This window comes from Apis cerana, linkage group LG9, assembly GCF_029169275.1.
Source record: "Apis cerana isolate GH-2021 linkage group LG9, AcerK_1.0, whole genome shotgun sequence".
In the NCBI taxonomy this organism is placed as follows: Eukaryota; Metazoa; Arthropoda; class Insecta; order Hymenoptera; family Apidae; genus Apis; species Apis cerana.
The window spans coordinates 10,512,338-10,539,151 of NC_083860.1; the positions used below are offsets into that span (position 1 = coordinate 10,512,338).

At 34.3% G+C, this 26,814-nt stretch overlaps 2 protein-coding genes across 14 annotated transcripts in view; both read right to left on the minus strand.

Annotated features, from left to right (window-relative positions):
- Positions 1–26,814, minus strand: part of LOC107997489 (longitudinals lacking protein) — a 103,727-nt gene that overhangs the window by 59,893 nt on the left and 17,020 nt on the right. For 3 of the 13 annotated variants that reach the window (XM_017056104.3, XM_017056102.3, XM_017056101.3), the window contains exon 7: positions 5,934–8,234. The exons of 6 other annotated variants lie outside the window; for them this stretch is intronic. In XM_017056104.3, coding sequence (XP_016911593.1) covers positions 6,928–8,234 — 1,307 coding nt within the window. In that variant the 3' untranslated portion in view covers positions 5,934–6,927. Of the gene's footprint in view, positions 1–2,410; positions 4,243–5,082; positions 5,559–5,933; positions 8,235–8,511; positions 11,102–26,814 lie in introns of those variants that run through there. 4 more of the 13 variants (XM_062079545.1, XM_017056107.3, XM_017056108.3 and 1 more) reach the window with 4 other exon arrangements.
- Positions 15,219–21,242, minus strand: LOC133666694 (zinc finger X-chromosomal protein-like). Its single transcript, XM_062079576.1, has 2 exons — positions 21,075–21,242; positions 15,219–16,752 (listed from the first exon to the last, which is right to left on the minus strand). Exons 1-2 carry the CDS (start codon positions 21,190–21,192, stop codon positions 16,382–16,384), a joined length of 489 nt encoding a protein of 162 aa, XP_061935560.1. The 5' UTR covers positions 21,193–21,242; the 3' UTR covers positions 15,219–16,381.

Consider the following 26,814-nt stretch of genomic DNA (forward strand, 5'->3'; position numbering starts at 1 on the left):
AGTCGATGTCAAACCTTCGGCCGTCGATCTCACCGCGGTGTTCGACGATTAACACCGGGAGAGGCTTGATATCTTCCGTGAAGAGAAGAAGGATGAAGACAATGAAGAGATCGTTGCTCGTTAATTATGCATTATTATAGATGATGATCACAGTTTTTCTTTTTTTTTTTAAATAATTTATTGTTATTATTATTTTCCGTTTTTCGAGCAGATAAGACATATCGTGTCAGAGTGTGATGTGAAAATATATAGATACATATATATATATATTTAATAGATATATATATATCTATTAGGAGAGCAACGAAAAAAGGCTTAGATAATGGCGATATACTATGATTTTGGTATGATATGATAGTAGAATGAAAATAATTACATCGAAAATATTACATATTTATATCCGAGTGTGCGTGTTGCATCTCCGTGTATGTGCAATTGAGTGCGTTTTTTCTTTTTTTTTTTTACGTGCAATTTTTTTTACGTTTGATTTACAATATCAACAACTCTATCACGATAACAGAGAGAGACACGATGATAAAAATACATGTTAAAGAGAAACGAGGTCAAACGAGTATCGGTTTTTTAAAAGGTTTGCCCGAGATTCCTGTCCTCCTCGTCTTCCATTGTTGCCTCGAACGTTTTATCGCGCGACACGTTGACCACGCTCACGTTGTAACCATAATGCTTCCGTCGCACGTGCGCGCGTATATTCGAGGATTTCTTCGACGCGTAATCGCAATACGGGCAGCCGAATCTCGGTAGCTGGCCGCACTCGAATTTCAAGTGCGAGTACAAATTGTTCTTCCGGTTGAATATGCTCGTACACCTTGGGCAAGGGAACCTGCCTTTGTTCCGGTCCTGAAAGTCCGTACCTCTTGGCACCGCGCTCCCCGGTATCTTGAAGCCGCCCAGATGTTCCAGATCTGTAAGAAAATGTTCGGAACTCGTCAGTGTCCGCGCTCGAGCAACGAACACGTTCCATTCAATGGATGTTCCATTCGATATCGATTGATGGAATATATCGAGGAAAAGGATGTTATTGATAAATAAAGCGCAAATGTTAACAATCGTTTTCGATATAAACGATACCCGCAATGTTCTCGAATCCTTTCTTCCTCTTTTTTAAGCGTACGCGACTTGTTCTTGAACAAAAGAAAACTTTATTTTGACCATATATAAAAAAGAATAATAATTGGTCTGTTTTGTAGAAGAAATTCACACATTATCTTTCTCTCTCTCTCTCACTCTCTCTCACTTTCTTTCTCTCTCTCATTCTTTTGTTCTCTTTTATTCTTAAAGTGTTAATATTTGTGCAGATTGTCACGTGGAACTTCGGTTGAATTCGGTATCGGTCGGATTAGATCGGGATTCTGAAAGTTCGTAATTTAGTTGGTAGATGTCAGGTAATTCGGAAATGATCGGGTCTAATCGGAATATCTCGGATGGATACGTTTGGATGAAATTTTCTATGGTTACATTTATAATGAAAAAAATCCGATTGAACAATCGTAAAGAAATATTTTGTTAATGAGGTTATAAGCTTGAGGTTATAAGACGATTTGAATCCCGAATTCGAAATATAAACGGTATCTAAATCGATAGATACCGATATCTGAAACTTTTTCAAAATAAAATTCATAAACAATTAATCGCATCGGATTTGAGGTCGATCACGTAAACGTTACAACCGAAGTGAATGGAGCGGACGTGAGTGCGAACATTGGACGTTTTCTTCGAACGGTACTCGCAATAAGGGCACTTGAACCTCGGCAATTGGCCGCACTCATACTTGAGATGCTTCTGCAAGTTGTTCTTCCGATTGAAAACGCTGCTACACTTTGGACACGGGAACTTGACGTTGCGAACTTGTTGCAAAGCGAACTGTGACGAGGTGGCGTTTCGTTCGCCCAATAGCACAGGATTGTACAGGAATAACTCGTCTGCGAACAAAAGGAAACATTACAAGAAGTAGGCCAGTCTGCTATCTTGGCTGTGATCCACGTACGAATTTTTCTCGATCGATCGAAGAACAAAAAAAAAATATATATATAAATCTTGAAACATTAAACGAAAGATTTTACACGTTCGAAGCATCTCGAATGTGTATTTCGTACTTTATTTTTTTTTTTCATTCGAGATCGATGATTATCTTCATCGATGATTGCAATATGATCATTAGGAAAATTTGATACTTAATTTTTTATCCTATTTCTTTCGTATCCATCTTTTCTTATCCATCGATCTGATTGATGAAAGCAATGAAATTAATGCGATCAATGAACTTTTCTCGATCGATCCTCACAAATCGAAGAATCATATTGAAATCACGCCTGGAACGATGATTTGCTCGCGAATAAAATAAAAAAAAAGGAGTTTGCGAAATCGAGGACGAGCAACAAGATTATTCAAATTGATCAAACAGTCTATTTATTGGCGAAACGCACGTTAACGGAGGATACATTGTGAGCATAGAACGCGGTATTGGAATTATTGTACTGACCATGAAACTAAGCATCTCTTATCCTTCCTTCGCGATCAACACATCTCTCTCTCTCTCCCTCTCTCGCTCTCATACATCTTTCTCTATATACAGGGTAATTTCCTTATTAATGATATGCCAAAGATAATAAAAATCATAACAACGATAATTTTATTTTTGATATATATAACGTATATATATATATATCGATAAATAAAGATTGATATTACAAGTCTCGTATACAAAGTCGCGCTCAAATATTTAAATTATCGTCGTGGATTACTCTATCGCTTTTGAATCTGAGCTAACAAGAAAATCACCCCACATTGGAATAACCGATTCCAAATTACTTCTCTCCCTTTTGTTGATCCACTGATGAAAAATTTGAAGACGAAAAATATTTGAAATATTAACCCTTTGCACTCCAGGCCTTTTTCGCTAAACCAACAACTCCAGAGACGATTTCTCGCATCCGTTCGATAAATTTTTTATCTAACTTAAAATGATTTCACACACAAATTAAAATATAAAACTTTTATATTCTAATATTTTATGTATTTTAACATATAAAGAAAGAAAATTTATTGAATATTAAAATCTATTATTAAAATCTATATCGTTGTGATATTTTAATAATAACGTAATTACCAAAATGCATCCTCGGTAATAACAAGTATCGCAATAAAATGTCGTTTGATGTCTTTCATCTTTCTTATTTTATTGAGATCAAATCTTACAATCCTAATAACATTCACTGTCTATTATTCTTATTTTTCATTCATTCTATACTCTTCTTATATTACATCTCTATTTTCATCGCTATTTTCCTTCTCTCTATCGTCAATTTTTTGATGAATAGAAATAATTTCGTTATTGAATAACGAAAAATCGAACTCATCCTCGCTCGAACTTTATTAACCGTATTCCATGCTTACAAAACTAAAAAACTTGGAAAATAATATTTCTATTCCTACGACTGTCAAACTTAAACTTGGAAATGAACTGAAAATATAGTTATATAGATTCGCGATCTAATTTGAGACAAAAAAATCCAACCATTCGATAGTATATTATTCTACGTTTTATAAGATTATAATAAAGAGATTAAAAATCTATTCGTGAAGCGATATTTTTAAAAAAAATCGAACATAAATCCGAATGGTGGCGGAGAGTCACCTCTGGAGTTATCGAACCGAGCGGTGCCCGAGAATCATCATTGGAGCGCAAAGGGTTAAACGACAAAGTAAAATCTCAATCGGATGTCGGGGAAAAGTCGCACGACAACAATAACGTGCGAATGAATACAAATTGACATTGTAAGGCGTGGAGAAGAAAAGACAAAGAGGAAAAAGAAAAAAAGAAAAACTTGGTTCAACTTCGAAAGATCGACGAAAGAAAGAAAAAAAAAAAAAAAAAGGAAGGAGTTGAGTAAATAAAATAAGACGACGAATGCGTGGTTCAAACGGTCAGATTTGGTAGTAGATAAATATCCTGAACGTAGACTGCGTTCCCCTCGTGTTTCCGGCGTATATGCTTCTGTATGTTGGACGTCTTCTTCGAGATCAGATCACAGTAAGGGCATTTGAAGCGGGGCGGTTGGCCGCACTCGTATCTCAAGTGCGTGAGGAGGCTTCGTTTCTGGCCGAATACGCTCGTGCAATTGGCGCAAGGATACCTCGTACTGTTCGGTATGAAACTTCTGTAAAGCCTGCCACGGTGTCCCGCGTTCAATAACATTCTTGACGTGGCAAATTGTTTGAAACCTGGAAAAATTCAGTGCGACGATCAGTAAAATTTTGGCAATGTTTTCAACTGCCGATTTGTGTAGGCGTTTTCGTCGTTTGTTTTTTTTTTTTAAATCAAAAAAAAAAAAAAAGAGAAGAGATACTTTTTCTCCTGATAAATCATCTTTTCGTCCACGAGTTCTATTCAGTAGACGGCAGAGAAGAAACAGAGACATTGCTGGTTTTACTCGTAAAACAACAATCATGCTAACGAAAACAAAACGAATAGAAAAATAAAGAAAAATCCCAAGAGAGAGAGAGAAAAAAATAATAACGTGAGTCGTTGGGATAAGAGAGATTCAAAATGCACTTTATTCAGAGTAGATTGGTGACAAATGTTAATTAATTGAACAAGGTGGATCGATATCTAAATTCGCCCTTTCGAACAATCGTGAAAAACCACTTGGAAAAACACTCATCGGCATGGATTTTGAAACCGCAATAAAGGACTAAAATATCGTGAATATTTCTTTTTTTTTTTTTCTTTTTTAAATTCACTTCTTGCAAATATCAAGAGAATATTTTCCCGCCTATCGTTCGAACGAAATTACACTTGTTGCTGGAGAGGGAACGTTAAATGACGATAACCTTAGAAAACTAGAAAGGTAACAGTGTGTGAAATTTTTAAATAAACTTTAAGAGAGGATATGTACGTATCGAGAGATCTCCTCCTTTCTTCCCTTTTCTTTTTCTTTATTCTCTATAATTTTCTTCTCCACCAGTCGGTCCCTCTATATATATATATAATATATAATATATATATTATATATATATCTCTTAATTGTGTTTACATTTATCATATGCCAGCTAGTAACGTACTCTGGACAATTGTTTATACAAGTCGATGATCTGCAACTTCTCGTCCTTGTGCATACGTCGCACATGGACATACATGTTCGAGGAAAATTTCGCCTTCTTGGTGCAATACGGGCACTGGTAACGGGGCTCTTTACCGCACTGGAAATGGCAATGGGTTTTCATGTCGGAGAGTCTGGTGTAACCACTGTTACACCGTGGACAATAAAACTTTTTCCTCGGCACGGAATTTTGAACGGAGACACTGTCGGGCCAGTGGGCCCTCGAAGAAACGGAGGTTGGCAACGGAGGAGGAGGAGGAGGAGGCTCTTGACGACAACCGGCCGCCTCCACGTAGAGGAACGACTCGTCCTTCGGCTGCTGCGACTTGGAGAAATCTCTTCCCGGTTGCTGATAACCCGCATCGCCACCCATCGATCTCCCACCTCCTATCATTTCAGGGCGAATGTACGACGAATGTAACTGGCCGTATATCGGATCTAGAAAAAAGAATCGAATTTTTGTTCCAAGTTATTAGAAAGAACAACAGATTGGGAATGGAAACCAACGAGTTGACGACATTGCAGAGAAATACAATTTTTGTTTTTTTGTTCTTTGTTTTTTTTTTCTCCATCCATGCTCCTTCGAAAGCTACTTTCGCTTCTCTAACAGATCGATGAGTTCTCTTTCCTTCTTTGCTCGATATTTTTTTTTTTTTATTTTATTCTCGCATTTTTTTTCGATTTGTGTATTGTCTCGTTTATGGTGATTTGCGAAGAAAGAGAGATCTAGAGAGAGAGAGAGAGAGAGAGAGGAGGAGGAAAGGGAAGGATAGGAGAGATAAAATTAATATACGGGAAGAAGAAACCAGAGAATATGTATACACGTATGATTTATATTAGGAATATTCAGATAGTCCTTTGGAAGATCGATTTTCTCGATAATAAAAAGTGGCGAGCATCTTAGAAATGCCTATATAGTGGTAATCGATCCTCCTAAAAGATTCTCGTACATATTTATTTTTCAACGTAATTCTGCATTGATTTTTTTTTCAGAATTACAAAGATATGGCTCTAGGATGAATGTGTGCGAGTTTTTGATAACTTGATTTATTTTTAATGCTTTTACATATAGGAATTCGCATCGCTAATTCTATAAAATATAAATATGGCAATCTAATTCGCATGATATCACATTATATTTAGAATGTATACTTAAAATGTAAAAGAGAGTCGATGTTCAATAAATTGATTTGTATATCTCGAAACATGTATCATAAATAACGATACATTTTTGCTTTGTCATTACAATAATTTAAATAATCTTTAACTATATATATAGAATAGGTGTAGATAGAATACGGTTGATCATTATCGGAATATTTATCGAGTTACACTTTTGTTACAAGTTAAAACGGAACGGAAATATCTTTTATCAAACGAAAAATAAATAATAATTTTTTTCTATAATATTAATAATAATAGTAACGAAATGTGCGGGATTGCCTGTTCGTTAAGTAGTTTACTTAATGGCAAATAAACGATAGATATATAAAAAAAAAATGATAAAAAAAAAAAACAAAATTTTCCATTGCACGTTCAAGTAAACCGAATCGACAGATTGAATTTATTACCGGTGTGAATTTATTACCGCTAATAATACTGAATAATGTAAATTAACCGTATTATATCATTTATCTTTTTAAAATACTTACATAATTGAAGAATGAACACAGTATTGATAAATATTCTTGTATGAATTGGGCGCACAAAAAAAAAAAGAAAAAAAAGAATCAAAAATATAAGAAAATATAAAGAATTAAAAATACGGCAATATAAAAAAAGAACACTTTTTTTTTTACGAAATAATTTATTCAGTATCGGATGCCATTTCATCCGTAATGTTCAGAGAGGGGCTACTGCACTCGGATATAGTGCAATCACTTTCATCGTTACTCCTCTGCCCAAATCGTCTCACATATGACACAGGAGTCGCATTGTTTTTCCTTGTTTGCTTGTTCTTACAAATCCCGTAATGGCGATACGGTACTTTGGCAGCTTTGAAAATCCTGTTGCAAAACTCGCACGTGCTTATCCTCCCGCACTCATTTCGTATGTGATGGGTCAAACTCTTCCTCTCCTTGAAACAGTGACCGCACGTTTTGCAAACGTGCGAGCTGTTGTTCACTGAACGTTTGTTACACTTCGCCTCCGGATTCTTCAGGCAATTCCTCTTCATGTGCGACGACAAGTTAGTGGCGCGAAGAAACGTTTTCTTGCACAATTTGCAAGCGTAAGTCGTCCTGTATTTGTTAAGATCCACCGCGTCCATCCATTCGGTGACGGTTGAGGCGGTGCTGCTGATCGAATCCCTTCGCATCCTGTTATCCTCGTTGCTCGGCCCGGCCATCTCTTCCTTTTCCCCCACCTCGTTCCTCTTCCTTACGAACGAACCTCCCTCCTCCTCTCTCTTATCTTCTGTCGTTTGCTTCCAACCTTCGTCCCACCAACTCTTGCTAAAAACTCGTTCTCGCGAGTTTCCCTCCCTTTGCCCCACTCTCCTCTCCGAGCTCGCTCTCTCTCCGCAATTCTCCTCGCGCTCGCGCCATTTTTCCACCCGTTTGCGCGAGTTCTCGAGTTTAGACGAACTTTTGTTTTGCCCACGCGAGTCTTTCCTCCCCTTACACTTTCCTCCTCGTTTGTTCCTCTCCTCTTTGGCTGCGGTCAACTTCTCCCTCCCTTCGCATAATTTTTTGTTTAACTTAGGAGGGGGACTGCTGTCCAATCGGATACAAGATATCTCCATTTCTTGCTCGCTCTCTGCCCACTTAAGCGACACTTTATCGCTCATTTCTTCGCTCATATCTTTATTCTTTTCTTCCTTCGCGCCCTCCTCCTCCTTACAGTTTTCTCCGCTCGAAAAACTTTCGATACTTTCTTTGTTGCTCGCGCTTTCATCGATTAAGTTTTCGCGAGACTCGTCGATTCGTCGTTCGATCAAATTTTTCTTTTCGCTATCGAACAGGATCGGGCTCGTCGTCTTCTCGTGATTATTCATCTTGCGCACCACTTTTGCGATCGGACGAATGCTTATCTCCTCGCTTTTACTTAACGCGCATAGTATCCTCTCGAGCTGCTCCGCCTCAAATCTCGTTCTCTTTTTCCTCGACGCGTTTCCTGTAACATAATTCGAATAATAATAATTTCCATTTGCGTTTCCCTTTGAAACTTCGAAGAAGAAGGGGAAGGAATAAAGAAAGAAAAAATCAAAGAAGAGGGATTAAAAAGAAAATAGTAAATTAAGAGGAAAAAAGATAAAGAAGAAGAAAACCCATTGTAGTCGTGTTTCTACAGCCGTTATCGTGCAGAGGAAAGAAAAACGAGGGAAGGATATGATGAAAAAAAAATGGGAGGAAAGGAAATCGGTCAAATGAATAAAAATAATGACGAACGATCGTCGTAATTTCTCCTTTTATTCTCATTTTATGTATTCATTATGTTGTTACAATTTAAGGATCTACAAATATTAACTATGTATTCTTCTCGTAATATACAAATTCGAAAATCTAAATAAAAAAAAAGATCTTTTCCAAAATCTTTCTAGCCCAATGCAAAATAGTCTAATAACATATCTTAATCACAAGTATCGCACACAAATTTAGAACAGAACAAAGATATTTTCGTTCTTCAACGAGATATTAAATTCAAAAGGGTCGATCGATAAATTGAACATTGATTCAAAAAATTTTTTTTCTTGCGAAAATTTTCGTTTCGATTTCATTAATTGTGCGCGTACCGTGATCGATCGTTTTTCTTAACAAAATCTTCGCAAAGGAAGAAATTGCTTGGAATTAGCAATTAAAGCTTTCGCTTCTGAGACACTCTGTATATTAAGAGATATTCAAGATCTTAATAACTTGAAAAGGAATAAAAGTTGGAATACAAGAATATTAGATGAGAATCTTAAAATATTTCCATTTCTCAGTTTTCTCTTTTGTTGGATTATCTTTTCTTTTTAAAATTACGACGATGGTTTTAACACGAATATATGTGAATTAACTTGATTTTATTCGTTGTATATATATGTATGTATGTATATATATATATATATATATTATATATATATATAAAAATACTATTACATACAATACAACTTCGCAATAGTTTTGTAAAAAAAAATTATAACGATTCGAACGATATTACATCATGCTTAAAAATACATTTAAAAAAAAATCTTTAAATCAAAATTATCGATTTCGATGATTGAAGATATAAAACGTACAAAATAAATAAAAAATAAATAAATAAATAAATAAATAAATAAAGAATCCTGTATCTCTTCGTGGTTTAAAGTAAAATAAGATAGATTAATATCAATACAAATACCACTTTCCATTTATGACAAACATAAGATATAATATACAAAATTGTAATAAATATTTTCATACTAATTAAATATAAAAGAAAAAAGGAATAAAAAGAATTTCACGAAATAAATTATTCGCTATCCGATATGATCTCGAACATAAAATTCAGAGAACTATCGGATGGAATCTAAGAAAATTGTAATAAATATTTTCATACTAATTAAATAAAAAAAAAAACAAAACAAAAGCGAAAAAGAATTTCACGAAAAAAATTATTCGCTGTTCGAATAATATAATCTTGAACATGGAATTCGAAATAGAACTATTGGACACGACAGAATCTAAGACAAAAATATAATATTTTCAAACTAATTAAATTCAAAAACAAACAAACAAACAAAAACAAAAAAGAATTTCACGAAATAAGTTATTCGCTGTCCGATATGATCTCGAACATAAAATTCGAAGTGGAACTATCGGACACGATGGAATCGTTGGCATCGTGGTTACGAGACGATCTACTGCGAAACATCACGGAAGTGGCATTTGTTTGTTCGCATCTCCTCTTGCACGCTTCCCGATGCCTGTACGGCACCTTCGCCGCTTTAAAATCCTTCTTGCAGAACTTGCACGTGCTAACCTTTCCGCATTCGTTCCGCGCGTGAAAGGTTAAATTCTTTTTGTGCTTGAAACGGCGCCCGCACGTATCGCAAACGTACAATGTGTCGTTGAAATCCTTCGCGTTGCTACGCCTCCTTATCGTGTCCGGATTCCTCGGGCAGGTTCTGTTCACGTGCGACGACAAATTGGTGGCACGATAGAACGTCTCCTCGCACCACTCGCACCTGTAACTTTTCGCATACCTCCTCGCGTCCCCGGCGTCCATCCATTCCGAACCGCTGCTCGTCGACCACCTTTCTCCCTTAATCTCCCCGTTGCTCTCTCCCCGTTTGCGAAGCATTTCGTCCCGACTCGCGAGCCTCTCCATCCGCGCCTCAGTGATCATACTGGATGACGCTTCGTTCTCTATCCGTAGGAATGAAATTTTCTCCCTCCCGTCCCCTTCTCCAGGGTTTCTCCTCCGCGCCTGTATTTTCATCCCCTCCCTTTCGTCCTCGTCCCCGTTCCCCGTACGCGCCAACACGAACGAGATTCTCCTTCGAAGCGAGCCTTTGCTCGGACTGTTTATCCGCGCGAACGATACTCTATCCCGTGAGCTGTTGTTGTCGTTGTTTTCATCGCACGTGGACGATTCCTTACGCGGGCTTATCTTTCGTTTGGATAATAATTCGTGTTGATCGTAATATTCCACTTTTGCGCTGTTGCGTGGAATTTTCAATCTACGTTCCTTCTCGTTCCTATTTCGAGAGCTTCGTTTGCAAGGATTCTTTACAAACATTCTCCTTCTCTCTCGCGTCGCGTCCTCGTCACACGCGGACGATTCCCCCTCCGTGAGCGAGACAATTTCGTTCGATTCCTGTGGATCTTCGGATCTAGCCGGACCTTCCCGAAAGTTCTTGCCACAGCGCGACTTGAATTCAAACGTTTTGCACGCGCTTGTACCAGCCTTCGTCGCGTCCCGTCGAACGATCAGCTTGGTTTCTTCGATGATCGTGGGTCGCGTCACGCGGGTCTCACAGGCGAAACTCGTCACTTTCCCTTTGCCGAACATTCTCCCTATAACACAATCATAATAATCGAATAAAATTGCGCCCATTTTTCCATGAATCTTGAAAAAAAAAATAAATAAATAAAAAAAGAAACATGACATAAAGAGAATTCAAACCACGAAAGGGGAAGAACAAAAAAGAGAGCGGAAAAAAGAAAGAAAGAAGACACACCGTAGAGACGTGTACATTTCATCGTGCAAAGAAAGAAGAGAAAAAATTTTAAAAAAAAACGAACAAGGAGAGGAAGAAAATCGATCGGCCTACTATCAGTGGCAATCGCGAACTGATCATCTGCGATTCCTCTTTTATTCTCATTGTACATTTTCTACAATACAATTTCGAGAGCTACAATACAACCATCTATTCTAATGACCGCCATGCTTCTCGCAACGCGTGTCAAATTCGAAGATTTATAATTAAGGGAGGAGGGAAAAGAGGGAAAGAAGAAAAAAACGACGCTTTCGACAGTCTTACAAGATTTCTCTCTCTCCTCTCTCTCTCTCGCTCTTTCTCTCTCTCATTTCTTCATAGAACATTTCCGGATTCAATGTTTCGACGAATGGCAGATGCCCAACCGACCAACCTCGACGCGAGGATACCTGAAAACATCGAGTACCGTATCAGCGAACGCATATCTCAGTCACACACGTATCGTAGAGAATAATAATTGGTTATGAATACGGGAGGAAAGCTAAATTACGAATATTAATCGTGATCGTTTTCTTTCGTTTCTCGTCGTATTCCCCCTCTTTAACGGATATATTATGTTACATTTTACTTTACACATAAAGGAGAGCATACGATGCTACGGATATTCTACTATACGATACAATGCAGTCGGTGAATTTCTTCTTCTTAAGAATGGGATACTCGAAACCCTTTGAAATTTCCATCTTTCTTTTACAATTCAAAAACTTTCGAAAATCGAATAAGGAAAAAAAAACGGAATTTTAATAAATTCTGGAAAATTGGAAAGTTGATTTAAAAAAAAAAAATCAAAATTTATCGAGATTCCAAAACTCAATTATAGAGAAAAAAATAGCTTCGAATTTTCGTTCTTTTTTCGAGAACTCAGGTTTCGACCCATCTCTACTATCCCGAGTTACGTTCGATTTAACGGGTTTGAAAGTTGCAGGGGGGGCGTTGGCGGTGTTTGCGCAAGCTGCTACTGTGAAGAAAGGTTTTCCCGCAGACGGGGCATTTCTGCGTTCTGCCACAGTCGTGCCTAACGTGGAAAATGAGGTGGGACTGTTTCGCGTAACAGGCGCCGCATTGGCCGCAGGAGAACGGCCGGCTCTTTTGCAACTGGTGGCACGTCGATCTAGGATTCCAATAGCAGAAACTCTTCTGGTGACTCCTCAAATGACCGGAAAGGGTGAAACCCTTGCCGCAGTATTTGCAATTGTATTTTCTTTTCGAGTCGTCCCCACGTATCGAGTGCCCCGCGAAAAGCTCTGCAACATTATTAACGATCGATATCAGTTGTGCATCATTGTTCTTTCGTTCATCAAACTCGTGGAACAAACTCGCGTCTCTCTCCGTAAATTTGCGCCGGATAAATCGGTTTGCCGTTTCGTAATAAGAAAATTGCTAATCTCGAAGGGCAGATTTTTCCTAATGATAAATTTTCTTTTCTTTTTCTTTTTCTTTTCGATCACCGTTTCATTTCGATGGATTTCATTATTAGAACGATTGATATCTAATATCGAACGAAATGTAATGACAGAGGGAGAAAGAGAGAGAGAAAGAGAGAGAGAGAGAACAGAGGTGTGTACATATGTGCATGTGTTTCGTGTGTTTCGAGAGAAGACAGAAAATGTAAGTTAAAAAAAAAAAGGTTAGGAACAAGAGAAGATGCCATCCAATACTTTTTTATTCGTTTTATAACGTTTTATAACGTACAAGCGAGCGCAATTTGCAGCAAAATTTTTAACGAATACAACAATTTGCACGTGTATTTCTTAGTTGAGGAACGAGTAAATTCAAAGAAGACGATGGTCGAAGGGACCAAAATCGAATAAAAAAATATGTAAAAATCGATATTTGTAATTTCGATCCATGTTAAGAACGAAGAATGTTAACAACAGAAGGATAATTGGTTTTAAGATCATAACTCTCAGTTTGAAACTCGGAATGATTGGTCCCCTCTGACCAATTTTTCTTCCTTCCGGCGAACACCGTTATGAATGAAAATTTTGGACAAAGCAAATCTTCTCGGTTACTTGCAAAATTTATTACCTAAAAAAAATTTGTGCGTGGAAAAATTTAGGATCACTTTAAAATTTTTCGAGCGTGCGTGGAAGAAAGAGAGAAAGAGAGAGAGAGAGAACAACACGAGATATATCAACGCGATCGTGGACGTTACTCCTTATCGCCACAAGATTGCAATTTGTGTTTCCGTAGGCTGCTGCTGTGCAAAAACGTTTTACCGCAGCAATCACATTTCTGGGTTTTGCCGCAATCGAAACGTATATGCGATTTCAACGATGACTGTTTACTGTAACTAGCCCCGCATATCACGCAGATGTACGGTCTGAAAGCCTTCGTCTTGTAAAACATCGATCGTGGATTAAAGTAGCAATAATTATTACGATGCTTGCTCAGAAATCTCAATTGCGTGAACGACTTGTAGCAATATTCGCACACGTGCTTCCGTGCTTTCAAACGTTCCGGATCCAGGTACTCTATCAAGTTTCCTGAAACATCACAGGTCAACACTGCATTAAATGCACGACAACAGTACGAGACGTAACAAAAACGAAATTTCAAACAACATTCCCTCGTGTAATAATAATCATCGGTAAATGCTAACGTTCTAACGCGTCCATTACTTTGGGCAAGTTTCGTTCGAATTTGATATTTAGTTGCGTTGCGAGGCGACATCTGTCGCCGATCTGTCTCGAGAATCATCGAAACTCGTCCGTCGAAAAATCGTCGAATTTATCATTCCCATGTCGAGAAGAGAAGAAAATAAAATTTTACGCGCGGAGAGAACAAAAACACAATTCGATTAATAATATTATAAACTATATATTATTCGGTATGTATGTGTATATAATTGTTACATACAGGAGCGTGGGTATAAAAAGATGATGAAAAATGTATACGTAATAAGGAAAAAAGAAATAAAAAAAAAAATAATGCGCATAATCTAACAATAAAAAAAAATTTAATTCATCTTTCGTGCATTGATCGTGCACGAAATTCAAGTAATCTATCTTTCATTATTTTGAATTAATACATATATATGTATATAGCATATGTACATAAAAATATATACATTAAAAAATTCTTTAATAATGCAACAACGTTCTTCTTATAATTTATCGCACTTCTTGCATATGCATAAAATGTTTGGAGAAGTGTAAGTAGCATCGTGAAGCACTGTCAAGAAAAATTAAATAACTTTGCTTGATCTATGATCGAGAAGTTCGAAACGTTTAAATTCGAAGGCATCTAAAAACATAAAAAAAGATAAGGAATCGAGCAGTTGAATAAAACCACGTCAAGTGTACCTCGACTGTCGTTCGATTCGTAAATTCATATCGTTTTATCGTTTCTTCCGATCTCTTAGAACAATGAGTCGTTCGCAGAAATTTTCTTCCTTTTCTCACTTTAATTCTCTCTTTCTTGTTTATATCACGCTGTTCTTTCTTTCTTTCTTTTCTTCTTTAATCACATGATTTTTTATTTATTTACTTTTTTCTTTTGGATCTCTTCTTAAAAATATCGCGTTTCCAATGCATATAACTCGATCTTATCTTACGAATTCATGCAACGTTTCTTGTGTCGGCAAAAACTAGCACGATACGTGAAAGGTTTGTAACATTTCGGGCAATAATACGTTTTCCCACAATCGTTCGTTTTATGAGACTTTAACGTGCGAAAACATCTAAACTGTTTGTAACACATATCACAGGTATAAAAAATATCCTCATAGAATTTTTCGGTATTCTCGTATTCTCTTTTTCGAAGACTGTACACTTTCGGTTCGCAATTATAAGTTTCTTCCTTATATTCGTAATTATGGTCGTCTATTATAAACGTTTCGTCAGTTTTAATGATAAATTCTTCTTTATATTCGGTTTTTACGAAGTCTGAAACAAAATTAAAAAATACGTTCCTTTAAATTTTGTCATAATATCATACTTGTTTATTTAACAATTAAGTGTTTGCCTTTAATGTATTTTCGGTGTTTCTCATGCATGTATAAAATAATTTGATTGAATTATGTATGTAAGAAATATCGAAATAAACATAGCTAGCTACGAATTTTACTATACACAGTTTCTACTTAAGTATTAATTCACATGTCATACGTACAAGTGATTCAATTGGAACATGATCATCATAATTTTTTTTCGATTGAAATCGAGAAAAAAAAAATTTTGAGCAGAAAAATGATAACAGGATAATTTCGAAAAAATTATATTTGCAAATTACAGTATTTTTTATTTTAATGAAAATATATAACCTTTTTTTGTTTTTACAAGTGTAGTTAAAAATTTACGAGATATTTTGAAGAATATTTTCTAAAGAACGTTTTCTTTTATCATTAATGATAAATTAATCTGATTTTTGGTTATCATTTTTTGCAATTTTTATAGAATTTAAAATACGTAAATACAATCTTTGTATATTTCAAACAATTCATCAAAAAAATTCTAGAGATTCAAGATTGAACGAAAATACTCATTTTCAACAAGCGTCATATTTCTTCAAAATACTTTAATCGCATTTCAATCGCATATCAACCAAATACATATATTCTCACTAGAAAGAAAAAAAAAATATTTAAAATTTAATTTTCTTCGAACCATTCAACACTTTTTTCCAATCACAATCAGAAAAAAAAAATAGGATCCGTTCCAACTGTTCGAATCACCATATATATGACGTTATAAACAAATTGTTTCAATCGACAATAAAACATGACAATAACCGAAGACAGAAGGAACATAAAAAATTGCGTATTAAATCAACATTAATTTATTCGTTATTTGAAAAATATTCACGTAAAAAAAAACACGGCAAAGATTATTGTACGTAAACTATACTATATACTTCATACGAAATATATTTACGATGACATTTACGATAATCTTCATGATTTCTTTTTTTTATACCAACGGAAGGAAAAAAATCAGGAAAGAAGACGAAACACTCTATTTATTGTATTCAAAAGAAAAAGAAAACTATCGATATTACCAAACATGAAAAAATTACATGGGGAGGGGGGAGAAAAAAAATTAACAAAAGTTCGTAGAAATCGATGAAGCACGATACTTCAACATCGTTGATCTTTGTCAACAATTAAGAACAAATCCTCCCCCTTGTGTCTACGCCTGATGTGAGTGTAAATGTTAGGCGGATGTTTGCTCCTGAGGCCGCAATAGGGGCAATGAAATTTCGGTTCTCGGCCGCAAACTGTCCGCAAATGCGTGTCCAATGTCCTCTTGTTCTTGTACCCTTGGGAACACTTTGGGCAAACGTGGTTCCTCGACTCGATTCGATTCATCGTTCGCCTTTCCTCGATCCTGAACGAGGGATCCATGAAGCAACCTCTGGTCAGATGCCTCTTCAAATGGCTTTGAGAGGAGTATGGACAGTTGCAGAAGTTGCATCGATATTCCTCGACGTTGAAATTGAGAATCAATGCTGCAACACACAAGTAGTAATCGAATATCGATACAGTTTTGTTATATATTTTCCTCTCTTTGGGGATAATTCGAATCGTAAAAGATCCTTTCGTTCGTTCCTCTTTTTCTTAATGAATTAGAATTAATCGATGATGGTGTTTCAATCGAAATGTTCTTGAAGAATTTTGTCTCGCATTTCTGTGATGAAAATTAGATGTATTTTCGGAATAAATGAAGATATTTTTTTGCATTTTAGAAGTTTTAAAAATTAAATTCTTTCTCGTTTTGAATAATCAGATTTTTAATATTTAATACTGTCCTTCGTATGCATATAAATATTTATTCTATTCTCGTTGCATTCTTTTAGAAATTTCCGAGTATAATTTAAAAACGATGATTAGATATATTTCCGTAAAAGAGAAAATTTCTTATCTGTTCTTTTTGTAAACATATTTAAAAAAAAATTCAAGAATGATAATAATATAAGTATAACGTAATATATAAATATAGTAATAATATAAGTTAGTATAAATACATGTAAAACAATAAAAATTGTAATAAGTTTATTCGTATATATGAATACGAATACGATTTCAAAAATAATCTAATTTTAGAGATGCCCCAAAATAATAATTTTAAATAATTTATTCATAAGTACAGTTAAAAGATGAATGGATAATATATTTTTGATAAGAGAATTTTTACCGATTTTTAGCAGAAAAATACTCTCCACTGTAGATTCGAATCCTCTAGGATAATATTTATAGACAATAAAATAATTTTCCTCGGTTTTATGAACTTCTCATTGAAAAATAAGCAAGACTCGAATCACATTCGAAGGTATTACATTGTTTGCTATTTATTTTTGTTTAGATATATTGTATTTATAAAATACAGTGCACAGTCACTATTTCCCACTATGCACCAAGCACGCACAATGTATATTTACATGTATTTACTTATGTATAAATTAAATTCTTGATTTGATAAATTTATATCTTGTTTACACTTCAATTACAAACTCGAAGAAAACGTAACGATTGAAACAATTGATAATTATATTTACTCACTATTTTTTGAACCACTGTCTATGAAAATGAACTTTTGAATTTTTGAATAAATTTTCTTTTTAGCAAAAGTAGAGGATACATCTGGCTCGAATGAAAAAAGTTAGTTTTATTTAGAAGTTTGAAGCGCGATAAGAGGCTATTAAAGAATATACGCGTAATTTATTTCTACGGTTAAAAGACTGATGTTATAAAAATAATCGTTTTTATAAACGGAAAGGAAAGTTTCTCTCTACACGTGCGCTCGCTTCGCCGTCGTTAACTCGACTGAAACGTTCGAGTTACTTACCAAAACAAAACACAGCGCGACCTCGTGACACAGTCATTGTTACGAAATTTAATTTAATTTAATTTAAAATTTGAAAATATTTCTACGATAACTAAAATTATTAACAAGTAAAATCCAATATAAAAAAAAAATTTGCATTCAACTTGTGTAATTCACATAGATACAAACATTTCGTTTAAAAGTGGAGAAAAAAAAGAAAAAGCAAAAAAGAAAAGAAAAAAATAACGTTTCAAAAAGTGTAATTTAAATCAAATTTTCATATTTAACACGAAGGAATTAATAATTTCGTCAAGATAAATGAATGATACTATCATCTTCTTACAATAATTTAAATATTTACAATTAATCGAGTTATGCTTCGACGAAGATATAATTTTTTTTTATACGATTAGATTGTCATCCTATTTTTTCTTCAATCTTATTCTTTCTTTTATTGCATTACATATTAATGTAAATATATTATTTAAATATGATTACTGTATATGGGTCAGATCCAAAGGAAACGATCTTTTATTTCTTTTCGAGATCTCATTTTATTTAGTTTCCATAACAATTTGTAAAATCCGAAGAGCATCAATAATTAATGTATGTTTAATGCTCGACAACGACAATGATAAATGTAACTATAACGATTAACGATATTATCCATGATATTCTCTCATTAAAATTCTCGTATAAATTTATATTCAAAAAATTATATATTTTAATAATATATATATTTATATATATATATATATATGTAACATGTAATAATTATATTATTAATCGAACTATCTTGTACACGATGAAAAATATCTTTCTGATATGCATCGTGACAGCGATAAAAAATATAACATCTTTGATCCGCTGTATGTATATTAGATTATAACCTTAGTTGAAAAAACTAGTTTCTATAGTTTGAATTGTTAAAGTACCGCATTCTTACATACGCCATATCCAAGGATAAGTGTATACAAGATATGATTTAACAACATTTTTGCCGAAATTAATTATCAATAATCATTCGATATCTACAAGATGTCTCTATCATCTGTGGATTCTTGAGATAATTTCAAGCAATATTCTTTCTTTCTAAAAACTTTCGTTACTACTTTGTTAACGAGTTATTAATAAAAAAAAAAAAGGATGATCACGAAGCACTTAGCCAAGCCGCGACGGTAGCGTTAGCCATCTGACTGAGCACAAACAAATTCAAGCAACACATGGAAAAAATATTTAAGAAAGTGTGTTAACAAATATTTCTTTTATCGATAAAAAATTACATCACGAACAATGGATAAAATACACTATTCAATATTTTCTTCGACATATGTTGCTTCGATTTATGCTTGGCTACCCGATTTTTTTTTTTTTTTAATAACGCGTTAACAGAGCCGAAAAGTAACGAAAGTTTTTGAAAAAGAAAATGAATTTTTGAAATTACTATCAAGAATCAATTTATGAATGTTCTCATATTTTTGGAACATCCTGTATATCTCTTACCTTATTCAACAGATTTAAACAGATATCACCTACGTGTCGAATGCTTGTATACACTCATATATATATATACACTTCATCTCCCAATATACAAAATAACTTACATACATATTACTCCAATAAGCTATTAAAAGAAAAAAAAAATAGGTAGGAATATTATTTATTTGGCATTATTTGTTAATTAAATTATTTGGCAGTTTCTAACATGTCGTACGATGACAAAATTCGATGCTGTCTAAATAATTTTCTTCTCGTAACGTCACAACTGTAATTTAAAATTAAAAAAAAAAATTAGAAATTAGAAAAGAAAAAATCGGCTAAAAATCAAAGAGCATTGCGACGCTGTACTCGCGTCCAATTTGCTGCAACAACTTTTTTATTCGATGCAGATCGAACGGTCTAGACGAGTTTATTTCGAATAGATACAGGTTAAGAAAAAAAATGACACGATTCGACGATGAAATGACTCGACACTTGGATCCAATTTTTCCTTTCTAGGTGTATAATGTAATTTTACATTATTCCGCGTGTCGACGATAATCGCACATATTACAATCGCTTTTTTACGAAATGAAATAATAATAATAATAATAATAATAATCCTTACAATATAACGCAACTGCCTGATAAGAATTTTGCCATTAATAAATATGATATCGTGATTAAAAAAAAAAAACAAACAATAAAAATTTATGTCGCTAATAACAATTGACTCTTTTTTGTACATACGATTCAAACTTTTATCACAAAAGTTCTTCCTTTGGTTATGCCTTTGGACAACAGCAGGTAAGATTCCAAAAATACTAACAAAAAAGAAAAATGTACATTATGCGTCAAATAATTTTTTATCGTTAGAGAGAGAGAAAAAAAAGAGAGAGTAATATGAAAAATCACAGAATTTAAAAAATATAAAGGGAAAAAAAAAAAGAACAAAAAGAAGTAATAATATAGGCGTAGGCCTCTAAATATTTACATGATCTAACGATGCAAACTTGAATATTCATAAAAGACGAAAATAAATTTGAAAAAAAAAAAAGAAAGAAAAAAACTAATGTTTATTGGCAACGTCGTATGGAAGATCGATTGAACGACAAAAAAGTCGAATAAACTAGAAACTACAGTAAAAATTGGACAAGTTCCATCCGTGACATATAATATATAATACGAGTCAAGATACAGCAATATAAGTTAAATAATAGGTCACTGCATTTTAAAATCCATAAATCGATCGAAACACTAATTCGTTATTTAACAATTTGATTCCAATTCTTTGCTGTACCACAACTCATATTATAAATGCAATCTCCTCCACCAGGGAGGGTGAGGGTAGCAACCCTCGACACACCAATTAAAAAATTAAAGATACGATTTTACTTCGATATTTTCACCCCTTTCTCCTCTTTCTTTTTCACTAAACCACTTTTCCACTTTTTTTTTTTTCTTACGTGGAAACCACGAAAAGGAAGAAGCTTCTAACATCGGAATTATAATTTCAATTCCACTTACTCCGTATATAAACGGCCCTCGATTTCCTTGTGTCCCCCATCATTTTTTTTTCTTTTCTTTTCTTTTCTTTTCTTTTCTTTCGCAAATTCATCCACAGAGACAAGAACAAATCGAGCATCTTTGGAGACCGATATCATAGTTGGACGATAATAACATATGGAAGCTATTTAGCGACCGATGCGCCATGTATATTGAGGATGTGCTGCTTAAGGTGATCCGGTCGACAGAAGTACTTTCCGCAGAGCGTGCATGTGAAAGTATACCTGGACCCGAGTCTTCCACACTCGTACCTGGAGTGTCGCGTCAGAGAGGATCGTGACCTATATGCACGTCCGCACATGACACATCGAAATTTCAGCTCGCCGGAAGAGACACCCTCCATCATGGGGCTCGCTGTAAGCATACACACGGAGGCTTTTTACATTATGGGCTGTGTTCCATCCTCCCTTATCCATAAAACGGGAGCGTGTAATCGAAAAATCCAACCATTCCTCCCTCCCTCCCCACTCCGTAAATCATTCTCCTCTTCTGCTCCCTTCCCCCATCCCCCTGCATGAGTAGGCGTACAAAAAAAAAATAAATGACAATATACCGATGTATTTCGAAGCTCGTCTCGCGGCAACGATGGGAAAAGGTAAGCTCGAGCTAAGCATGTGAACGATATACGGTCAAGGCTTAAGCTCGCTCCAAAAAAAGAAGACTGCGCGTGATATTTCACTCTGTTAAATTGATCGAGAAAGAAAAAGTTGAATGGTAAAAGACACAATGTTGAAAGAATTTATCATTTACGTACGTCGTCCGATTCCATGTAGTTAATTCGAAGGCAATACCATTATTGGTCATATTCCGTGGTAAAAATGGTAAAATTGTGCGAGCACGCGAATATATTCGAGAGTAGAATTCTCGAGCGGACCGAGTGTTCTCGAGAGTTTTACTCTGAAATATATTTGCTGGCTTGTTACGTATCTGTCAACGGAAATCGATATTATCGTTCGTGGCAACGATTATTGAACGAAATATAGTAGTGGCCTGTTTTTTTTTTCTTTTGAAATAAAGTGAGCGAGAGAGACAAATCTCTGTTGACAAATTGCAATGTGCTAATATAATTGCATCACGATACGTAACATGGCTGGAACTACCTTTGAAGTTAACTAACGAGAAGATCGATATGTATTACCGAGTTAACATTCCTCGTAACTATAACTTTGCACGTCAATGTACAATTACTAATGAACATGAAATATCGAAATACAAAAAAGTACAAACATTAAAAAAAAAAAAAAAATAGGACAAAAAATATAATATCCACAAATTATGACAAACATTTTTTGAAAAATTACAATACGATTAATGTGAAATAATGTAATGCAATTTTTGCGAGAAAAAAAAAAAAAGAAAAAGAAATTTGCTTCAGAAATTTAGGGATTATCGAGAGAAAAAAATACGCCCTCAAAAATGAAACGCAAAACGTAATACGATCGTGATTTAAAGCGCAGTCTCCTTTACTTCGAGCCGTTGTTATTTACATGCTGCTCCAAAAATGAGTCGCTTTTATTAGTCTCCATTTTTACACCCGTAATATATATTCATTAATTAAACCCAACGTAAAAAATGCCTCCTTGTATAATTTTCACCCAACACGCCCATGGCACACGTATAAATAAACCTATAAAACAATCTCTGTCGAAACTGCATTATTTCGTCAGAACACTCGAGACAATATAATTCTTTTAATTCGACTGATACATAACGTATTATTTCCGCATCACATTAATATGATTATGAAAGCTTAAATTCGCGGCAAACCATGATTCAGCATGCAGTACACATTTGTCAGTCTCTCGTCGTGAATAAACGTAATACTTTTTTTTTTATTAACACTTTGATTCAATTAAATATAACAGACTTTTTTTATGAAAAAAATATATTTTATTATACATTTGTGCGAGGCAAAACAAGGGAATATACAGAAAATTCCATTTTTCCAATCGGACATAAATATATAAAAATTCAAATAACTTAAGAATTCGTTAATCTATCGAGACTATAATCAATTTTAACTTTTTTCTAAAAAAAAATTGATAAATGAAAAAAAGACCATGCTGCTATTTCTATCATGAATATTATAAAATCCTTTAAAAAAAAGAAAAGAAAAAAGAAAACTAATTTTTAAAAAATGTAATTAAATTCGTTATGAAGCTGTTTATAATTTTTTTTTAATTTTTGACAATTATTATTATTATTATCATTATTATTATTACGATATAAAAATCGTCAGTTTTTTTAATTGAACGAAGAAACGAGAGAAATCGGGCATCTCCTGTGTTGTCGTGAACTGAACCCACCTGGTGCAGGCTGATCAACGAAAAAGGATTTTTTTAAATTTCGTTGAACAGAAAGATCTGCAAATCCATTCGCATTGCAGACAACAAGTTGTTCCTTTTCCAATCCTATCTTTTTCTTCCATTCCTCGTTATTCCATAAAATGATGGCGACGATTAACCACTTTGGTAGGTGATTTACATAGGGTAATTAGCAACCTTTTACTTTTTATTCGAGCTTACATTTCTCTTCGACGAGCTTTGCAAGTCACGTTAAATCGTTGCTACTCGATAAAATGTAACTAAATTCATACATGAACCTGATTAATTGAAGAAAAACTAAAATAAAAGAATATATAAAATAATTTACTTAAAAGTACTCTATACTGAACGATATATTTCCAAATTTAAATATAAATTTTAAAAAGAAAAATATATATAATCATGTTACTTGAAATTTTCAAAAACAAGATTGAAATTAAAAATTGTACTTGTAAAATGTCACGTTTACTTTAAAAATTGAAGAAAGAAAAGGTACAATCTCTAAAAAAAAATATTTTTTCATGTTTTTAATATCATAATGTAAATTAAGTTTTGATATCGTGTAAAAGACAGTTTGAAAATTAGAAAGACGAGAGGACAGGAGAGAAGGAAGATGAAAAGAAGCGATGAAAAACAATTACTTTTGTCAGAAATAATTTATTGCATATCTTCTGATGCTCCACTCCACTGGACGACAGCTGGAATACGTGCAATCGAAGAATGCAAACTATGTGCAGAATAATATCCTCCTAAACGCCATTATATATTTATTCCGACTAATTCGAGAAATACGTTTGAATAAAATTGAAAAAAATCGAGTCGAGCACCTACTTAAATTAATACTTTCCGTACAATCCCTATTCGCAAACGCAATTAAAAGAACAATTAATTGTCAATGATCGAGTTTATCGTCAATTAATCCAATGAAGATCAATTCTTTGAAGATTGCAAATTATTGAAAGAATTTTTTTTTATAATTTCGCACGTGATCGAATATTAATTAAAGATAAAAGATTAATCCTAAATAGCACCGAAATTTAAAATTTATATATTTATGTATATAAATATTATCGTGAACGAGAAAATACACATTCTTTCCACGAGATAGATGAAATGTATTTATCGCAATACGAAGTTATCTTAATATTTTCAACAAATGATAATTTATTGGAACAATGTCTTACTGCAATTCTCTTATAGAATTACTTGTACAATTATTTACGAGAAAAAGGACCCGATTTTGATTTTCCAATTAACAATTAGACAATTTTGAATTTTGAAAGTTTCTTACAATAAATATTTTCCGTTTTCCTATCTCGTATATATACTACTAACAATCAATTTTTTCAAAATAATCTCAAGTATTTTTACTTCTAATCGAAGCTAGTTAATAATTCGAGATATTAATTATTAATCGATATTACTCGCACGAATCGCAACGACGCAATATTATTAATCAGTCAAAAGATCAAATTCTATTCGTTTTTGAAAATCATTGTTAAACGTGTCACGAGCTAAGATATCCAACTTTCTAAGGCTTGATCGTATACACACATTTAAAGACTCGCGCAAACAACTTGATACAAAATCACAAGGAAAAAAAAAAGATAAGTTTTCGCAACATTGAAAAATCAAGTGGACTCTAGAAAAGGCAAGTCGATCAAGCCTTACGAAATACTTCTAATCTTTTTACGAAACATACGCATTGTATATTTATGAATTCAACAAACTACAAAAAACTCGAACAAGTAAATAATTACAGAGCTCTACTTGCTCGATTATTATTATAATAGGACAATGTTTGGCGTAGTGATACGTCGATTCTCTCCGACTTTTCGTGGTGAACGGTGTTGTGCCACAATTGAGGGATAATATATAAGTAAGAGAACAACGAAAAGGGGAAACGTATTATTATGGAACAATTTTCTCCTTTACTTGGTCTCTCCTCGAGAGTGATGGAAAATTGCGATGGAGACATGTTGATTCGATCTGGAAAACCTTCCTCTGGAATAAGACGTCAAGTGGTGACCGGTCCGCTTCTGATGTGCCCTCGTGATGTCCAGCCGAGTGAAAAGTGACGACAGCAAGTTATGCAGAACTGCTTTTCTACTCCACACTCATACTTCTGGTGTCCAAAGAGTATTGGACGGCATAACCGCATTGCGAGTAACAATAACCAAAAATCGATTCTGAAACACCATCGGGTCCCTCACCGCAGTCACACACGTTCATTCGTATTCTATTTCTCTCTCTCTTTCCCCCTCCCTTTCACTCGTTCTCTTTCTCTCGGATATACCAATATCTCTCTCGTCTGGCTGGACGTTCGTTGGTGTTTCTCGTCGAGAAGCATCGCTGGAGAAGATGGCGTGGTGCGGTTCAATCGTCAGAATTAAGAGGATTCCCCATTTACGATGAAAAACGATACGACAACGTACAACGTTTGATCTTACAATAATGATCGCTGCGCAGCAAACATTATTGGAGGAACAACGATTACACGATACGTACACCCAACGAATATGATAGCCTCTACTCGTTTACCAGTCTACTCGTTTCGTCTCGTCCATCGAATCGTGTGTACAGTCCCTACTTATGAACGTGAAGAGAGAAATTCGCCTCTCGGATAATTCGAGCAACCACAAGGGAAACACAAGCGATTATCTTCGATTTGTAAATACTTGAAAATTGGATTGAAAAATTATATCTCGTCTTATCGAGGATAAGAGATATACGTACCATTGTTATAATACGTCTGATGGAATGTGATATATCGTATAAATTAAAAATGATACGAAATTTCACTCATTCTCAATTTTCTCATTCTCATTATGTCCGATCAGATATTTGCATTCCAAATTCCCAAGGCATTCGTTAGATGGAAAATATTATGCTTCTCATCTTACTAATTTTCCACGAATATTTGGTAGCATTCATATTCGAAATGACAACGATTTCCCTGCGATACCCGCAACGAGAAATTGGAGTCAAATCGAGGATATTAATACTTGGTTGAAAATTGCGTAAGGATATTCTAATAAATTATTCGAATTAGAAATTTATTAGAAATACCTACGTATTCTTTCTTTATACTTCGTGGACGTTATAGTACGATTCGAAATGTATTTTTTCGATCTAACAATACCATCGAACGATCAACGATTTCGTTTAAAAAAAAATCACAATGGATGAAAGTACAATCTATTGATCTTTCATTATCTGGCGCCTTAGAGTACGAAAGGTAAAGATTGAACGTACATCCATCTCGTGATTTTTCTTTTAAACGTGTCTCCATTTTTTTTTCCATCCTTTAAGAATTATCGATTTTAATATTTCCCTCGCGCACAATAAAATATACATTCGTACTTTCAATCACACTT